We start from the raw sequence: 20,571 nt of genomic DNA on the forward strand, positions 1-20,571 counted from the left end.
TGAAGATCTTTAAACTAAGATTTAGAAATCTTCCATTTTCTGAGTGAATTTATATCTTCTCTAGTTCTTTGCTTTGAATGTAAGAAATAGCCCCAAAGTATTATTAATTTTTACTCTATATAAAAAATGACTATGATACGTGAATTGGAAGATGGAGGATTTGTTATGAATGTAGCTCAGTGGTAAAAGTACTTGCCTACCATGAGGAAGGCTCTGATCCCCAGCACCACAGAAAAATAAAACAACCATAGAAGAGAACTTTCAGAAAGCCTTCAAGAGTTACTGAGAGGAAAAGTAAAGATTGAGAATGATTCTGTTTCCAGTTACACATATTCCCCAAATTATACTTATGTGTATCTCTTTCATCTTGAGCTCATGTCAACTTGCCAGTGAGACCATTCTATTTAAAACTGAGTCTTTTACAGCATTTTTATCTTATTTAATATTTTTTGCTATCTCTCTTATACAACTCCCGAAGGTGTATGGCACTTACCAGATTAGTATTTGTTATTAGGCTGTATTACTTTCAACCTCTCTCTCCAAAATGTAAGGTCTGTGAAAACACATTTTGCTGATTTTGTTTGTTGCTCTACTAAGTTTGTAGCAGAATGCCTAATGTTTGTGTTCAAGGGTATGTTTATGGAAAGAATGGATGGATTTGTTTAAGAGAATTCTTCTTCAAAGACTATTGTAGATAAAGGGAAAATGGAAATTATATCTATAGCATGGATTATTAAAATTATCTCCTTTTTGAGGTTCCGACTAGATAGCTATACAACTCCCTGGTCTTTTTCTATTGCAGTGTAATAGTCATTTCTTTTTTCATCACCATCATCAGCCTTTAGTTTGTTTCCCCAAAGTCATGAAGACATGTACTTGACACGTTGTCTTCTCCATCATGACTTCTTTCACCAGTCATGATGTGTGTTGATAAACTATCCAGTATTCCTGAGTGCATCAGAAGCGAAGGGGTGAGTGTTACTGGTTGGCTTTCCAGGAAAAAGTATGTAACATTTGTTCATATGACCCCTGAGCTCATTGATGGGTCTCAAGAACCTGTATATTGTAGCTTTTTAGTTCTTTTTTTTGTTGCCAGTCCTGAACTAAGGGTCTGGGAACTGTCCCTGAGCTTCTTTGTGTTCAAGCTAACACTTTACCACTTGCCACAGCACCACTTCTGGCTTTTTTTCTGAGTAACTTCTTGGAGATAATAGTTTGAAGAGCGTTTTTTCCTGGGCTGGCCTGGAATCATGATCCTCAGATCTCAGCTTCCTGAGTAGCTACTTGGGAAGGCATAAACTACCAGCACCAAGCTGCATTTTTTGTTCTTTTACAGAGCAGTCAAAATTCCCTTTCATGATTCTACTTCTACATTTCCCTTGTCACTTAGCTGCTGCTTGTTTATTTTTTTTTTCCAGGGGCTACATTCATTCTCTTCCTCCCTCCCTTCCTTCTTCCCTTCCTTCATTCCTGGTGCTGGTACCAGAGCATAAACTTTCTGATCATTCCTGTACTCTACCACTCAAGCCATGACTCCAGTCCACATATCCATTCTTTTGAAATTAAGCCTGTGTACTATGCACCTTATACTTGTTTTTTGTATTTGAAGATGCTTGCCCACTTCCTAGGTGAGCATGTGGCTCAGGCATTAAGTTTTTAGCAGCCTTCCCTGAATCTCCCTTTTTTTTTTCCCAGTCGTTAAGTCTGTATTTCTGTTGTACATTCATCTGTATTGTAATACTTCTGTCCTGGCATCTATATCATTTTGAAGCACTGTTTTTATTTTCCCCTGAGAAAACCATTGGCAGAGCCAGGCGCTGGTGGCTCACGCCTGTAATCGTAGCTACTCAGGAGGCTGAGATCTGAGGATCTCGGTTCAAAGCCAGCCCGGGCAGGAAAGTCCGTGAAACTATTATCTCCAGAAAACCAGAAGTGGCGTTGTAGTTTAAGTGGTAGAGCGCTAGCCTTGAGCTGAAGAGCTGAGGGACAGCGCCCAGGCCCAGAATTCAGGCCCCAAGACCAGCAAAAACAAAACAAAACAAAAAACCATTGGCAGATTTTTTTCTTTGGTTGTGGGGTTTGATTCAGGGAACTGTCCCTCAGCTTTTTTGCTCAAGTCTAGTGCCCCACCACTTTGAGCCACAGTTTCAATTCCAAGCTGGCTTTGAACCATGATCCTCAGATCTCAGCCTCCTAAGTAGCCAGGATTATGGTGTGAGCTATCAGTGTCTGGCAGCAGAAATGATTTTATACCTCTTATACTTACATCAGATCTGACATACACATTAGGTGTTCAATTAATGTTATAGAGAATAATGTTATAGAGAATACTTAAGCTACTATCTCTGGTAGTAGCTTAAGTAGTGAAATTTAGATAAGAATGTAAAAATTTTATATGCTAATTTTCATTAGGTATGCTTGACTGATTTTTGAAGTAAATTTTATTTCCTTAAATCTTAAATGTGAGTAGAAAAATTTAAATAGTTTTTCTGTACTTGTATTATAGAGCAGAAGCATTGAGTGAACCTTTGACAAAGCCATTTTACAAAATAAAGTCAACAAATACTCAAACAAAGCCACCTCCAGTGCGAACACATTTTCCTCTAGGATCTAATCCTTTCCTTGAGAAACCTCAGCAATTTATAAGTCCACAGTCATGTGATGCACAAGGACAGAGATACACAGCAGAAGAAATAGAAGTGCTCAGGTAAATCCGTTTATGACTTGGAATGAATTTTGTTAACATAATCAGTACAGGTAATTTTATTCTAATTAGGTTTGCTAAATTGTATTCAAACCTTGTTATAACATGTTTTGCTGTTATTATATAATTATATATCACATCTTATATAGTTACAACTAAATTTACTACCTGAAATGTTTTGGTTTTCAGTCAGATATAATGGTGCTGTTACTTTGAAAGCAGCGGGAATATGATCTTGAGTTCAAAGTCAGCCTAGGCAATGTTAAGAAGACCCTGTCTCAAAAACAAAGTATTAACAAAAAGAGCTGGGGGCTAGCTCAAGTGAAGGCAACCTTGGGTTTTGTTGGTTCATAATTTTAGTATTTTGCAGTTTTTACTAGACACACTACCTAGTGTGTTTTTCTGAAAATTCTATTATTGTGCCAAATTGAACCCTGATGGTTAGAGAGTATAACAGAGATATGGCTGACTACTAATAATCAGTGCCAGTTTTAACCAGAGCACTAAAGGAGGAAAAATTGTTACCTTGAAATAAATAGGTCTTGAGTTATGAATAGTTTTTCCTTCCTTCCTTGCTTCTTCCCTCCTTCCCTCCCCTCCTACCCTTCCCTCTGCTTTGTCCCTTCCCTTCCCTCCCCTCCCCCTCCCTTTCTTTCTTTCTTTCTTTCTTTTTTTTGTTGGTACTAGGGTGTAAACTCCAGGATTCGCCCTTGGCTTACTGCAGCTGATGTGCTTCACTTAAGATACTCCTCCAGCCCAGCTTTTTGTTGTTTATTTTGGAGATGGAATCTCTTGGACTTTTCCTGGGCTGGCTTTGAACCATGATCTTTTAGATCTCAGCCTGCTGAATAGCTAGTATTATAAAATGAGTGTAATACTACTAGCTTTATAGAATAAGGTCAGTAGCATTCCTTCCCTTTCTATTTCATGGAAGTTTGAGGAGTATTGGTGTTAGTTTTTCTCTAAAAGTTTGGTAAAATTTAGCAGTGAATCTGTAATTCTAGTATTTTCTTTGTTGGGAGACTTACTGTTTCACTTTCATTTCTTGTGATAGATATGTTTTGGTGGCTTATAGTCTCTTAGTTCAGTTTTGGTAGGCAAACTGTATCCAGAAATTTATCCATTTTTTTTCTAAGTTTTCACTAATCTTCACTAGATTCTGGAAACTTTGTGATTTTTACCCTTTGTTTCTTCAGATGTCCACTGGTCATTCCACAATTTATTGTCCAGCCTTTATTTTTTTTTTGGATATTTACTGTAGTATCTTTTGCTGTTGAGTTCTAGTTTAATTCAGTTATGGTCTGGTAGAGTACAAGAAGTTGTGCCAATTTTATGTTCTAAAATATGGACTGTTATGGACAGAGTTCCATGGACTGCTGAGAGCAATGTGCTAATGCTGGAATACATACTCGGAAGATATTAATTCAGTTCATATGTTCTATGACAAGAGATAGATAACCTTTTTTGCTGAGGGTCATTTAGATATTTATAACGTCATACAAAATTATCAATAGAGGCAGAAGGCTTCAGGCAGCCAGTAAGAAGCATACAAGAAGCATGCATGTCTGTTCTGTCATATACCAAATAATTTCATACCTGTGTAGCCCAAAGGTTTAGCTCTGAGGTTGTTGATGTTTTTTTGTTTGAGTGACCTATAAGTCTTCCATTATTACCCTCCCCAATAGGCTAGTAGGGTCTGTTTGGTCTGTATATGTTAACAATTGTGATTTCTTCTTAATGGAGTATTCCTTTAATTAATTAATTAGTTAATTAATGCCTGTCCTGGGGCACTGTCCCTGAGTCTCTGTGCTCAAGGCTAGTGCTGTGCCACTTGAGCTATGGCATCATTTCTGGCTTTTTCTGAGTAGTTTATTGGAGATAAGAGTCTCAAGGACTTTTTTGCCTGGACTGGTTTCAAACCGAAGCTCTCAGATCTCAGCCTCCTACGTAACTAGAATTACAGGTGTGAGCCACTAGTGCCCAGCTTTTTCCTTTATTAATGTGAAACACCTTCTTTGTCTCTTCGGACTGATTTTAGTTTGAAGTCTGTTTTATCAGATAGCTATAAATATGGGTACTCTTGCCTGCTTTTCTATCCTTTCGCCCTAAGCCTATATTTGTTTTTGTCAATTAGAAGTGTTTTTTTTTGTAACAACACATGGTTGGATCCTGGTTTTTAATCCAGATGGCTGTTCTGTGACTTTTGGCTGGAGAGTTGAGAGGCTGAACATTGAATGTTAATAGCGAAAGGCCTTTAAGACATGTCATATATTCCTATCATTATATATTTGTTCAGAGTGTCTTTAATTGTCTGTCTTCTTCTATACCCATGATTAGTAGGTATGATGTTTTAATGAAGTCCAGGTCTTGTAAATTCAGTTAATATTTTCTTAGTGTTTTTTCAATGTCTTTGTTTGATCTCATTCTTCTGCTTTTTCTTCCATCCCTAATGCTCTATTTTCAACTTGTTCTATTAGCTGGGGTTTCAATTGAGGTTTTATTTTTTTAATTTTAATTTTTTCTAGTACTTTGGTTTGAACTCAAAGTCTTCTGCTTGCTCAGCTTTCTTACTCATGGCTGATACCTTACTACTTGAGTCATATCTTCAGCTTGACTTTTTGCTGGTAATTGAATATGGAGTCTCTTGGACTTTTTGCCCAGGCTTTGAACTTTGATCCTATACATCTCAGCTTCCTGAGGTCTAGCTTACGAAGAGATTAGATATCTAGCTAGCATTAGTTGTGAGCCACTGATGCCTGGTTTATTTGATCTTTATTTCAGGATTTCTACACCTTTCATTTCCTTCATTCTTCTGCATTTCTTCTTTATTTCATTCAGATGTTTGTTTGAAGTCTGTAGTTGTTTGTGTCCTCTGAATTTGTTTAGAACTTTGTACATTACCTCTTTAATTTCATTGATCATTCTTTTCATTGCCTTTTTGGATTTGGGTGAAATTTCTTTTTTACTAACACTTTAAGTCCTTTATTGTAGAATAGTTGGCTTTTGAGAGAGACAGATTATCTTGTTTACTCATTAATTTAGTGATTTTTTTTCCATTTATGTATTTAGGTCTAAGTTTGGTAGACATTTCAATCTCCTGGTCCTTTTAGTTGGTAAATTCTTGAAGATTAGTTAAAAACTGAATAATGGCTGGGCTGTGGTCTATTTCCCTATTACTTGGAGAGATGTGGCTCAGTTGCCAAATAATTTTTCAGTGTTCAAGTCACTGTATAGAGCTCTCCTCAAGGTGAGGGAGCTTGATTGCAAAGGCTATTATAGTTAACAAACCACAACCTTCTATTTGTGGCATTCCCTAATGAACTATAGTCACCATTACTGTTCCAATATTTTTAGATGAATACAGCAACAAAGATGTATATTTGTGATCTAGGAAGACCTTAGTTATTAACCAGAGTGGTAATAGGAAGGAGATATTGTGTATATACTAATGAATTAATTATATAGGAAACAAAGGAGGCAGAGCTGAGTTTGATGGGTAATGTTAAGGAGAAAGTAGAATATGAAGTAAGTAGAAAAGAGCTAGTTAGCATTGTATTTGTGTAGGGAAGGGTGAAGAGACTTGAATAGATGAATATCCACAAAAAAAAAAAACACCAAGACAACAAAAAGGTGTTCAGGCAATCTAGTTTTCAGGTAAAAGTGAGGATGATATGGAAAGGATTGGGATGGGGAACAAGTTAGAAAATTTGAGTGACAGAGCAGTTCTACTTGTAGATAGAAGGAAGATATAAATGGAGAAGGGCTCTCGAAGGGGCAAAATTTGACTTAAAATTGAATGCTGAAAGGCAGATGTTTTGGATTGGATATGATTTCTGAGAAAAGGGAGAAGTAAGTAGAACTAAGGGTGACCATGGCTCAGGCTTGTAATCCTAGCTACATCTGAGAATTGTGGTTTGAAGCCAGCCAAGGCAGGATTTTCTACCAGAAGTGGCATTGTGGGTCAAAGTGGTACTGCGCTAGCCTTGAGCAAAAAAGAGCTCAGGGATAGCACCAAGTCCTTGATTTCAAGCCCCATCATGACTGACTCCCCTCCCTCTCAAAAGAAAAGTAAATGGCAGCTGGGCACTGATAGTTCACACCTGCAATCCTAGCTACTTAGGAAGCTGAGATCTGAGAATTGCAGTTCAAAGCCAGCCAACACAAGAAAGTCTGTGAGACTCTTTATCTCCAAGCCTCTAAAAAGCTGGACGTAAAGCTTCCTTTTCCTTCCTTTTTTCTCTTCCCTTTTTTCTTCTCCCTCCTCTCTTTTCTCCTTTCTTATCACATATTTTAAAAATAATAAGTGAGGGCTGGGAAGGTGGCTCAGTGGTAGAGTGCTTGCCTTGCATGCCTGAGGCCCTGGGTTCGATTCCTCAGCACCACATAAGCAGGAAAAAAAAAAGCTGGAGGTGGTGCTGTGGCTCAAGTGGTAGAGCCCTAGCCTTGAGCTGAAGAGCTGAGGGACATTGCCCAGGCCCAGAGTTCAGGCCCCACGACTGGACCTCCCCCCCCCCAAAAAAAATAAGTGAATAAATAAAAAATCAAAACCACCAAAGCAACATCAAAGACAGACTTACATGAAACAAAATATAAATTTTCAGTTGTTCTTGTGTATGTGTGTGAAGACCTGAGGCTGTAGAAATCACATGGTTTAGGTTAGGGTGGAAGGGTTCTGTCCCACTTGGTGGTCAGCACATAGAGCCCTGGACAACTGCCACACCCATGCCACAGACAGAACCTTGGCTCCCTCCAGTGGTGTCTCTGCTGACATGAGCATGAGTGGCCACCAGAGCTGTGTCTCTGCTGAATGCTCCGCAAGGAATCCCAAGCCTCCTTTGATGCTGGGCATCTGAAGCAGCTGCCTTTAATGTCTCAGCTGCCTCTAATAGCACCTGTGCTGAGTGTTCTCAGGGGCAGTTCCATTCCTGTGTGGGTGACAATAGCAGTTGCTTCTGCTGTGTGACTTGTGAGGGGTCCTAAGACTTTGTCATCTGCGTCAGGTGATCCTCCTGATCTCACCTTCTAAGTAGCTAGGATTACAGGTGGGAACCACTGTCTCTGGCTAGTATATTAGTCTTAAAAAGTACTCTGAATTGCAGCAGTTCTTTTCTGGTATTTGTTTTATGGAAATTTGTCTCAATAAAGGTATGAATAACAGGAAGTTGTCAGTTAAATTTTAGTATAGTACTAGATCATTTAAAAATGTAATGAGTTTAAATAAGATTGACAGTTAAAGCTGATTTGAACAATTAAGCTTTTTTTTCTTGTGTTTCATAGGACAACATCAAAAATAAATGGCATAGAGTATGTTCCTTTCATGAGTGTTGATCTGAGAGAACGTTTTGCTTATCCAATGCCTTTTTGGTAAGTAAATACTTGTTTTTATTTCTAGAATAATTTTTTTCTATACTTTTTCAGTACTCTGAATTCAGTTTAATTCAGATCCTTGAAATTAAAGTTTTCAATAAAACTATGACTATAAGAAATGTTTGACATTTCCAACAACTGTTGGAAAGAAGTGAGGTCATACAGAAGTGGGTTGAATCATAGAGTGCCAGCCTAGCAAGTTTGAGACCCTAAGTTCAAACCCCAGGGCTTCCCCAAAATAATAAAAAAGTTTGAGAGGCACAAGTCTTTAGTCCTAGCACACTTCAGAGGCTTTTTATGTAGGGTAGGGGAAGGGAGAGGGGAAGATAGGAAGGTGGGAGGAGGAGAAGGAGATAACAAGTTTTGGCCAGTTTGGGCTACACAGTGAGACTCATCAAAAAAAAGTCGAGGGGCTGGGAAAGTGGCTCAGTGGTAGAGCGCTTGCCTTGCATGCATGAGGCCCTGGGTTCGATTCCTCAGCACTACATAAGCAGAGAAAAAAAAGCTGGAAGTGGCACTGTGGCTCAAGTGGTAGAGTGCTAGCCTTGAGCTGAAGAGCTGAGGGACAGTGCCCAGGCCCAGAGTTCAGGCCCCACAACCGTACCCAGAAAAAAAAAAAAAGTTGAGAAATGTTATGTTACAGGCTGCATTTTTTATTCAGAGACTTGGCCACCAATGTTTGTTTATTAAGTTTGGAAGATAGGAAATGGAGGTGTGGCTCAAGTGGTAGAATGCCAACCTTGAGCAAAAAAAAAAAAAAAAAAAAAAGCCAAGCAAGAGTGCAAGGCACTGAGTTCAAGCCCTGGTTCCAGCACATACATATTAAAAAAGAAAGAAAAAGAGAAAACAAAGTGAAAATCTAGAGGTATTTTGCATTGCAGAAACAAATACTTCAGCTGGAACTTTGCAGATTAATTGAGTGAAAGATCCTCTTCCTCCTAATGCTTATCAGAATTCCTTAAAAAATGTTATGATATATTATTTTAGCTTTAATGTCATATTTCTTGTATTATCCAAAAATCTTTGTGATTCCAAGGAGTGTTGCCTTTACTCTAGAAAGGATTTAGGGGAAAGGCAGATTAATAGAGTTGCTTTGGGGGATAAAGTAGATAATATATAAAGGACTTTAGCTTGATGTCTGACATATGGTTGGTTACTATTTAGCAAATTAGCCACTTTGAATAGCCTTTCAGAGTATAAGAGCCAAGAAGCTTCCTGGTCATTCTGAATGAATCAGCTTGTACTGTCGTTAATACCTGATTTCACTGCTGAGGTTCTCCAGCTGCTAAGCAAGTCTAACCAGTGAAACCATAACCCAGTCCTTTTGCTTATAGTTTGTTTTTCAGACAGCGTCCTAGACTAAGATCTTCCTTCCTCCTCCTTTCATGTAGCTAGGATTATAGTTGTGTGCCATCTAACTCTGTGACTAACTCTATTGCAGAATTTCTTGAACATAACCATGCTAATTCAAACTTTCATAGTATATGCTGAATTTACGTTTGTTTCTGTCTTCAGTTATCTGTATATATGTATATTGCTTTAATTGGGAGGGATGTTGAGTTTAACTCTGGGTTCAAGGTTAAGTGTAATGAGCCAGATTTGACCATAGAGTTATTTTAGGAATATATTAAAGATAGTTATGTGATCTCTAAAAAAAGAAAAAGCCATCTCTAGCAAATGTCATTTTGACTTTGAGTAGTTGTTTATTATTAATCTTATTATTTTAATTTTATTATCTTAGTGATAGATTGGGCAAGCTACCATTGTCACCAAAACAAAAAACTACATTTTCCAAATGGGTTCGACCAGAAGATCTTACCAACAATCCTACAATGATATACACTGTGTCCAGTTTTAGCATAAAGCAGGTAACATTCATTTTGTATAATTTTCTATATTTGAAAATGAGTTTGAGTTTTTCCTTAGATTTTATATGTTCATATGCATGAGTGTAATGGCAAGATTGCTCATTTTGCATGTCAAAATTAGTTTCACAAGGGAGATTTCATCATAACAATTTTCTGCATGTTTACAATGTATTCTAAAAATTATCACCTCTTTATCACTCTTCTATTTTTATACATGCAAACAGTCTACTTTGAACATATTCATCTTTTTTTTTTTAGACAGAGTTTTGAATTTTTAATCCAAGCTGGCCCCAAACTGTAATCCTTCTGCCTTAGCCTCCAGCCTTAGCTGGGATTACAGCTGTCATGCTACCATGCCTAGCTTATTCTATACATTTTGACTTACACACTGAAATAATTATGTAATAGGAGAGTAATTAGTTTTGTGTTTGTAGATTAGAAACTTGAAAGTCTGAATTTCACCTTTAATAATGATTACAAAATCATTCTAAATTAGCTTTATTGAAATACTTCATTCATTTTTCTAGGATTAGTTTGAATAAAATGAGTCAGCAGAATGGTGTTTCTAATTTGGCTATTCAAACAATTAAGGTATTTTCTATAAAAAGTCAGGTGGTAGGTGCAGAATGTAAGTCCTGTGCTGAAATGTTGAAAACACATGAAGGAATATATTAATACTTGCTCTTATTAACAGACAATAGTATCGGATTGTTCCTTTGTGGCATCATTGGCCATCAGTGCGGCTTATGAGAGGCGATTCAATAAAAAATTGATTACCAGGTAATACTTTGTTCTGTTAGCTCTTTTCATAATTGCTTAGAAATTAAGACTTAGCAGGCAGAGAGAGCATATTACTAGAATATATGGCTTTTCTGTAGAGATGAGGCAGACGTTTTGTGAATGTGGAAAGATAATGCTGAAGTAGTCAGGGTGCACGTGTATATAGTTACATAAAATATATAGGATAAATGCTTTGAAATAAATGAATCAAAATAAACTGTTATGTTTATAATACTTGCAAAATTCTACAGAAAGGTAGCTTCTGAACACCTGTAGCTATTGGGGAATTGAAATAGCTTAATTTGTAAAAAGTAAAATAGCCTGCAAATAAAATGTATGTAAGATTTTGAAAACATAGGACAAAAAATGTAACATTGGAAAATGTTGGTTGCATGTTGAAATCATAATATATTGGACTAAACAAAATACTGTTTTGCCAGATACTGGTGGCTCACTCCTGTAATCATAGCTACTCAAGAGGCTGAGATCTGAGGATTGTAGTTTAAAGACATCCTAAGCAGAGAAGTCTATGAGACTCATACCTCAAATTAACCACCAAAAGCTGAAAGTGGCTTTGGCTCAAGTGGTACAATGCTAGCCTTGAGCAAAAAAGCTGAGGACAGCAAGTACCCAGGCCCTGTACTTGGCATACACACACAAAAAATAAAAATTAAAAAAAAATTAAATTTGGTTTTACCTTTTACTTTAACTTTTATTGCTATTGGAAAATATAAAATAACATATTTCCATTGGCTAGAACTTTGCTAGAAATTAGGGAAGTATTTCTGAAATACTTTTTTGTTTTTTGTGTCAGTACTGGGGCTTAAACTCAGGGTCTATTGCTTGCTAGGCAGGCACTGTACAACGTAAGCCATGCTTCTTTATGCTTTATTTATCAGGTAGGATTTTTGCCTAGGGCTAGCCTGGGACTGCGATCCTCTTACCTATGGACTTCTCCATAGTTGTGGTCACAGGTGTAAAGCACCGGGTCTACATTAATTGGGGGTCTTTTTGCCTGGGCTGAGCTCAAACCACAATTCCTGGATTTTACCTTCTGAGTGGATTTCACCACAGGCATGAACCACCAGGTCTGCCTGGCTCTTGTTCAGTTTTTAAATGTATATTAAAACCATTCAGTGTTAAAATTATTAAGCATTATTTTTTACATTCAGCTTTTCTTAATTGAATTTTTGTTAAGTCATAAGTACAAAGATGAATTCAACAGTCATTAAGTTGTTATTTGCCATATAAATAAATTGCAGTATGTTTGATTGGTCCAAAAATTGTCGCCAGGCACTGGTGGCTCAAGCCTGTAATCCTAGCTACTCAGAAGGCTGAGATCTGAGGATTGCAGCTTAAAGCCACCCCAGGCAGGAAAGTCCATGACACTCCTAGCTCCAGTTAACCATCAGAAAACCAGAAGTATCCCTGTGGCTCAATGTGTGGAATGCTAGCCTTGAAAAAGAGCTCAGGATCAGGGCCCAGCCCCTGAGTTCAAGCCCCATGACTAACAGAAAAAAAAAAAAAAGCAAGAGAGAAAATTGTCCCTGACAGTTATTCAAATATCTTATTGTGTAATTCTAGTGCCTTATAGAGTTGTACTTAGTGCATAATTGTAATTAATTGAAATGAACACTTTACTTTTGGAGTCAATGATAAATAAACTGGTATAAAATATAGCCACTTAGTTGACTTATTGAAGTATATAGCTAAAACTTGAGCACTTTTCAGAATATTATGAAACTTACACTCTATTTTATGATGATATAACATACTTTCTTAAGCTGAGAGTGGGTGGGTATGTACCTATAATTCCAGCACTTGGAAGGCTGAGGCAGGAGGAGCATGAATTTGAGGCTAACTTGGGCTAAATAGTGAGTTTCAGCCAAGCCTGGTTCACATAGAGAAACTGTCTCAAAGCAATTTAAAAAACACAAAACTTTATTTATTATAAAGTAAATAAGTACTTTAGGATTAAGCTCTTTTTCAGATTTACTGTAGGAGATACATTTATTTTTATAAAACTTCAAAGACAATAGTATATCTAAATGAGTGGCATATGTTTAAAGTGTGAAATCTGGTATAGTACTTGATATTGAATATTAATGTTAATATTTCAATATTTATTTTTCTTACCTAAAGCATAATTTACCCTCAAAATAAGGATGGTGAACCAGAGTACAATCCATGCGGAAAGTATATGGTAAAACTCCACCTCAATGGTGTCCCAAGAAAGGTGAATAATGTCTCTCCCTCTCTCCCCGGACCTTCTCTCTTCCCATTCCCATTTTTGAGACTTGAGTAGAACCATTAATATTATCTCTCTAAACATTGTCATTTTAGTTGACTTTGAATCTGTGATATACATATTATTACCAATAGCACCATATGTTAGTACTTAAAAATAAAACTCATGACAAAGTGAATTTTTTGTTGTTGTTTGGTTTTCACTGTGTTGCCCAGGCTTTCATGAACTCCTGGGTAGTCAAGTAATCCTCCCAAATATCTAGGACTATAGGTTTGTGTCATCTTACCTAGCTTTAAGTCTTTTTATTAATGGGTCTGAGAAAATGTGTACAAATTTTCAGTAATGCTTAAAATTTAACTACCAAAAATATCCAGAAATGTAGCTATGACTCGAGCACAAAGCTCAAGGGCAGTGCCCAGGCCTTGAGTTCAGTACTCATGATTTGCACCAAAAAAAAATTTTTAGCCTGATAGTTCTTTATTATTATTTTGGAGATAAAGTCTTACTAGCCTAGAATGGCCTTGAATTTTCAGTCCTCCTGACACAGCCTCCTAGGTGCTGGGATTACAGTTGTTCACTACCTTGATTGGCACCTCAGTTTTTTGCTAGGAACAGTGAGGTGATCAGGATACATTGTGTATATGTGTATGAAAATGTTAAAATGAAGCCCTTCTTTAATTAAAAAAAATAAAAACAAAAGGAAATCTACCACTGGTGGACAAGTGAAGATAGTAAGAAACTTAAGCATTCTTCCCGCCCCCCCCCTTTGCGTGTGTGTGTGTGTGTGTGTGTGTGTGTGTGTGTGCGCGCGCGTGTGCGTGTGCGTGTATGTGTGTGTGTTCTATTGGTACTGGGGCACTGTCACAGTACCGAGCTTTTTCTGCTCAACTCTGGCACTCTGGCACTTGAACCACAGCTTTATTTCTGACTTTTGGTGGTTAATTAGAGATAAGAGTTTCACAGGTTTTCTTCTCCAGGCCGCTTGTACTACCGTACCTAAGACTAGCTGGGATTACAGGTGTCAGTCACCATTTGAAAAGTTTTTTGTGAAATACATACATAGTTTAAACTTTTTTTTTCTTTTTTTGTTTTGGTGCAGGTCCTGGGGCTTGAACTCTGGGCCTGGGTGTTGTCCCTGAGCTCTTCAGCTCAAGGCTAGCTCTCTACCATTTGAGCCATAGTGCCACTTCTGCTTTTCTGAATGGTTTATTGGAGATAAGAGTCTCATGGATGTTCTTGCCCGGTTGGCTTTGAGCCACAATCCTCAAATCTCAGCCTCCTGAGTAGCTAGGATACAGGCGTGAGCCACTGGCACCCGGTGCTTTTTTACAGTTTTAAACTAAAATGACAGGCAATGGTACAATTGTTTAATAGCAATAACCCCCTCTCACTAGGTGAGGCTAGCCTAGAACTTACTATGTATTCAGGCTGTCCTGAAATTTGAAATCCTCTTGTCTTAGCTTTCTATGTCCTGAGATTCCAGGCATTAACCACCATATCTGGCAATGAGGGCCTTTGGTAATTATTGTAAATACACTGTATGTTCTAGAATCCCTAATAACTTTGGTGGTAGTTATATGCCTATAAATAGTGACTTAACCTGTTAAGTGGTACTGTCTTGTAAAGCTGAATAAACACATATTAAAATGACCAACAGTTTATAATTGATCAGTTTCTAGAAACATGATGCTATCAAAGTAGGCCTATTGTATCTTTTTTTCTATTTCTATTTGCTTTTGGGTCCGGTCATGGGGCCTGAACTCTGGGCCTAGGCGCTGTCCCTCAGCTCTTCAGCTCAAGGCTAGCGCTCTACCACTTGAGCCACAGCACCACTTCCAGCTTTTTTCTATTTGCTTATGTGGTGCTGAGGAATTGAACCCAGGGCCTCAGGCATGCAAGGCAAGCGCTCTACCACTGAGCCAACTTCCCAGCCCCTCTTTTATTGGTATGAAAGAATTTTTTTGGTTGTTGTTTGTTTTTTAATATTGAGAGGAGGATTGGAGAAATGCCTAGCAAGTGTGAAGCTCTGAGTTCAAACTCTAGAACCACTAATATATTTATACAAATACATATATATATATGTGTCTGTGTGTATATTTACATATATACATACATATACATATGTGTATATATACATATATGCATGCACATATATGCACGTATATATACACAAACACATATATATGTATATATATATGCATATGAGAGAGGGAGAAGATTTTAAAATATTTTGTCTTCTTTAAGAAAGTTAATGTTCTCTTTCTCCAGGTGATAATTGATGACCAGTTACCTGTTGATCATAAGGGTGAACTGCTGTGTTCTTATTCCAACAATAAAAGTGAATTATGGGTGTCTCTCATAGAAAAAGCATACATGAAAGTTATGGGAGGATATGATTTCCCAGGATCCAACTCAGTAAGTACAAGATGGTATGCGCCAGACATGGATTTATATTATCTAATAAGATTATATTTAAACTTCTTTTATTCATGGGGAAAGAAAACACGATCCCAGAAAATGTTGGTATTATGGGGGTATGCATTTTCTTATGTGAGGCTAGCACATTTGTAGATTCCAGAAAAGCCTGAAGTGTATAGTGTTTGCTGTAATGTTGAGATATAGGGCCAATTATAGCATATACAGTTTCAGATTAAAGAGAGGTGTCATATGAAGCCTTTATATTTTGATATGTAAGTTCTGGTACAAGGAGTTTTCTCCACCCTTAACTTGTAAAACTGAGCTATTACTAATGTCTCTTTGATGCATGAAATAAAGTATCAGACTTTAAGACAGAAATTAGATTGATATGACTTTCAATGTGGACACTTAACCAGCCTTGGCTTTATCTTTCTTAGCGTCTTTGTGTGTGTATCGTATAATAGCCATCTCTCGGGTTGTAAACAATATGTGGACCATGTGAATCACCCATCAGTCATCCCTGATTAGTCTCCCTTCCTAATCCTGAGCTTTTCTGCACTCCAGGATTTTAAAATGTTAGGAAAGAGTATAAAATAATCTGGGCACCGTGGCTCACATTTATAATCCTATCTATTTAGGAGGCTGAGAGCTCAGGCTATCATGGTTCAAAGCCAACTGAGGTAGGAATGTCTGTGAGGCTCTTATCTCCAATTAACCACCAAAAAACTGAAAGTGGCACTATGGCTCAAGTGGTAGAGTGCTAGCTGCAGTGCTCAGGGACAGCACCCAGGCCCAGAGTTCAAGACCCACGACCAGAAAAAAAAAAAAAAAAGTATAAAATCATAATTTTAAACACAGTATGATTTTGACTGTTTGTCTTCCCAGCCTGCACATTCAATTGTTCTATTTTATCATTCAAATACTTGTAGTGCTTTCATAATCCATTGCCTTTTAATTTACTCAGTGTATCTTAGAAGAATGGGGATTCATGTCAGAATGTTAAAGGTATTCTCATTGTAAGAACTTATTAAGTGGGAAGTGACCAGCATCATCATAGCAGTTTTTGTATTTGTTTTGAGTGTTTTTAAAAAATACTTTTTATGAAACAATTCTTCTATATTAAGGAAAAAGAGAAATATCCTTATCTTCTGATTTACCCTTATCAAAATTATGATAGCAAATCAGTGAGATTTAACAGCTACCCTAAGGGTTTAATAGATTGAGAATAATGTTAACAAAATGTGTTTATATTTCAGAATATTGATCTTCATGCTTTGACTGGGTGGATTCCAGAAAGGATTGCTATGCATTCAGATAGCCAGACTTTCAGTAAGGATAATTCCTTCCGAATGCTTTATCAAAGGTGATTTTTTTTTTTTTTTTTTTTTTTTTTTACTAGTTCTGGGGCTTGAATTTAGGGCTTAGGCACTATCCCTGAGCTTTTTTGTGCTCAAGGCTAGCGCTCTACTTCTTGAGTCACAGAGCCACTTCTCGATTTTTCTAAGTAATTTATTGAAGATAATAGTCTCACAGACTTTGCTGCCTGGGCTGGCTTCAAATTGAGATCTTCAGATCTCAGCCTCCTAAGTAGCTAGGATTATAATTGTGAGCCACCAGCACCTGGCTGATTTTTTTGTTGTTGTTTTTTGTTTTTTTCTGTTTTGGTACTAAAGGAGCTATGTAAAAGCATCATACTTCATTTAGGATAGAGATTGTAAAACTCACTTTCTGTTTTAGTTTTTTGAGACGGAATCTCACTATGTAGCCCAGGTTGACTTCAAAGACAATATGCCTGCTTTAGCCTCCCTAGTGCTAGAATTTCAAGCCTGTGCCATTCCTGGCAGAAGCTGTCACTTTTATTTATCAGGGAAATTATTTTTAAAATACAGTCAGCCGTTAGTTATGTTTATAGTGTTATAATTACAATTAATCTAATATGTAGATTATCTGAAATAAATCTGGAATATGTAATGTGAAAAAATTATTTTGTACTTATTAAGTCCTTAGCCAATTTTGAGATATGGTGGGAAAAGAGTCTGCGAATTTAAGATTCATCTGGATAATCCATATAAAGAAACTGGAATTATCCAAACAATATCAAACAGTATCCAGACAATATTGGAGTTATCCAAACAATAATAACACATTAAGTAGCAGAACTAGGGAACACAATGATTTGATCAATAAATGATATCTCCTTTTAGGAAGTGCATCTAGTATTCTATATCTTTATGCTTATGTGTAAAATAACATTTTAGCATTTGCTTTTCTTCACTTGATAGTTTTCTGCATGATAAGTTTCTGCATGATAAGTTTCTGCGTGAGTTATTACGATGGTTAAAAAAAGAAACAGGCTTAATCTCAGATAAGTTGTGAATTAAAATACTTCATTGAAGTGTGGTTACGACGTTAGGAATAGTCCATTTTTGAAAAGATTTCAAATTTATACAAAATTTTATGTGAATCATTAAAAAGAAATATGTGCTCTGAAATTTTAAATGTGTTTTTCTTTAATTTCCTGTCTTTTGGGGTCATTCCAGATTTCACAAAGGGGACGTCCTCATCACTGCATCCACTGGAATGATGACTGAAGCTGAAGGAGAAAAGTGGGGCCTGGTTCCCACACATGCATATGCTGTTTTGGATATAAGAGAATTCAAGGTTAGGCCTTAGATATTTTTTCCTCTTATTTTTCTCATTTGGATTCCAATAATTGAAATCACAGAAAGAAATAGTGATAGCAACAACAGAAGACCCCCTGTATGTTAGACCTTGTATGTGTAACCATGGTTCATTTAACCATGAAATACAATCCAAGAAATTGCCTGTGAGTGATGTTTGTTAGTCAAATTTTGTTGTTAGTCTACATACCTAGGCTATGGTGTGTGTGTGTGTGTGTATTTATGTGTCCATTCGTGTGTCTGTCTCCTTATTGGAGCCAGGCTGAATACCACATAAACACATAAAATTAAATACAAGAGAAAATGGTTTAGTCAAGAGAGAGGTGGATGAACAGGAGATGTATGAGGCTGCAACTGTCTCAACATTGCATCATACTTCCATAGTATGTTATGCTTTTATATGGTTGGCAGTACCATAGGTTTGTTTTTACTAGCATCACAGCAAAAGAAAACACAAAATCCCAGTACATAGAAGGCAGAGGCAAGAGAACCTAGAGTTCAAGGACTGAACTACATGGTGAGACTTTGTCTTGAAGGAAAAAAACCCCAAAACACCCATGGTACCAAACAGTGCCATCTGCTATTTATTTTCTACTAAAAAGCTGGAAGTAGAGCTGTAGCTCAGTATCCTTGAGCAAAAAAGTTCACGGACAGTGTCCAGGCTCTGAGTTCAAGCCCTAGGACTGGCACACACACAAAAAAATCAAAAAGGTCTAGGGATATGGCTTTAAATGCTAGCATGCCTGCTTATTAAGCATGAGACCCTGAGTTCAGACCCCAGTAAAGTCAAAAGCAAAAAAGAAAAAAATAGCAAAGGATTTTCAAATATCCCTGACCAGTTTGATTTAGAAAAAATAATTGATTTCCTAAAGGAACTATTTGAAGACAGATGATCTTGTAACTGCCAGCTTTTAATTTTATGAATCAGTATAATCAGTTCTATAGACAAATTCAGCTTTTATGGAGCATTTACTATAATCTTCGTGGTTTCAGTAGCACTTCTAAAAAAGATATGTACCATCACCATTGCAAGTTTAGTATCTCATTGAGAAGACCGTCTCGTGTATTTTTTTTTCTTTCTTTAAACTCTGGCCAGTCTGTGTATTTGTATAAATAGATAACAACAAAGAATAGGATATTGTTTGAATGTAACACAGCTTCTCAGCACTGTAAGATTTAGAGGAGAGATTCTAATTAAAAGGAGAGGAGGGCTGGGAAGGTGTCTCAGTGGTAGAGCGCTTGCCTTGCATGCCTGAGGCCCTGGCTTCGATTCCTCAGCACCACATAAGCAAAAAGAAAAAAAGCTGGAAGTGGTGCTGTGGCTCAAGAGTAGAGTGCTAGTCTTGAGCTGAAGTGCTGAGGGACAGCGCCCAGGCCCAGAGTTCAGGCCCCACGACTGGACCCCCCCCCCAAAAAAAAAAAAAAAAAAAAAGGAAAGGAGCACCTGGCACTAGTGACTCATGCCTATCACTCTAGCTACTCAGGAGGCTGAGGCTTGCAGTTGAAAGCCAGCCTTGCAGGAAAGTCTGTGAATTTTTTTTTCAGTCATGGGGCTTGAATTCTTGGCCTAGGCGCTGTCTCTAAGCTCTTCAGCTCAAGGCAAGTACTCTACCACTTGAGCCACAGTGCCACTTCTGTTTTTCTGGTGGTTAATTGGAAATAAGAGTCTCATTGACTTTCCTGCCCAGGCTGGCTTGGAACCGTGATCCTCAGCTCTCAGCCTCCTGAGTAGCTAAGATTACAGGTGTGAGCCACTGGCACCCAGCCTGTGAGACTATTTATCTGCAATTAACCACCAGAAGGTCAGAAGTTTAGGTATGGTGGTTCAAGAGGTAGAGCAAGTGGTTCAACCTTGAGGGAAAAGCTAAGGACAGCATTCAGGCCCTGAGTGCTAATAATGGCACAAAATAAAAAGTGAAGGGAAATTCATTATTTGATCATGTGCATTTGTTACCTCCTGTATTTAAATAAACGGATCATTTGACCTCATTCGGACTCCTTGTTTGATAATCATGTTTTTTCATTACTTCAGTCTTCACTGAGAGAAAGGGGGATTAGTTAAGGCCTTCAGTAAAGGAGAGAGCCATGTTAGCTAATTCCTTTCAAGACAAAATCAAGATGATTTATGGGATTGAGAGAACAAAGACTACATTAGAATAAAAATGACTGGAAAATAAGATGAAACCAAAGTAGAAAGAGCTTTGAAAAGGCAAGAGATACTTGATGCTCTCCAGCAGTAATGTCCAATGGGATTTTCTGTGATTTTTTTGTGTGTATACTCTGTGCATCAGCCTCTACCTACATGTGAGCATTGAATGTTTAACTGTGTGTGCCTTGTGACTGACTACAGCTCTAAAGAGGAAACAACCATTTATGGTTTTTGTTCAATATATGATCTAGTGAAAGTGTTAAGATGTTAATTTGAAGGAAAAGAGCTAAGAAGTATCCCAATAAAGAATTATATAATAATCAGGTAAGCCTATTTTGCAACTTAATGTTATCTTG

General features: G+C 37.3%; 1 protein-coding gene across 2 annotated transcripts in view; it reads left to right on the forward strand.

The window, feature by feature from the left end:
- Capn7 (calpain 7) overlaps window positions 1–20,571 on the forward strand; it is a 39,649-nt gene that overhangs the window by 10,925 nt on the left and 8,153 nt on the right. For both annotated transcript variants that reach the window (XM_042679911.1, XM_042679912.1), the window contains exons 5-12: window positions 2,507–2,707; window positions 7,982–8,068; window positions 9,813–9,939; window positions 10,634–10,719; window positions 12,862–12,955; window positions 15,236–15,382; window positions 16,642–16,748; window positions 17,926–18,046. In XM_042679911.1, coding sequence (XP_042535845.1) covers window positions 2,507–2,707; window positions 7,982–8,068; window positions 9,813–9,939; window positions 10,634–10,719; window positions 12,862–12,955; window positions 15,236–15,382; window positions 16,642–16,748; window positions 17,926–18,046 — 970 coding nt within the window. The remainder of the gene's footprint in view (window positions 1–2,506; window positions 2,708–7,981; window positions 8,069–9,812; window positions 9,940–10,633; window positions 10,720–12,861; window positions 12,956–15,235; window positions 15,383–16,641; window positions 16,749–17,925; window positions 18,047–20,571) is intronic.

This window comes from Dipodomys spectabilis, unplaced genomic scaffold (assembly GCF_019054845.1).
Source record: "Dipodomys spectabilis isolate Male_0828 unplaced genomic scaffold, ASM1905484v1 ptg000054l, whole genome shotgun sequence".
NCBI lineage: Eukaryota > Metazoa > Chordata > Mammalia > Rodentia > Heteromyidae > Dipodomys > Dipodomys spectabilis.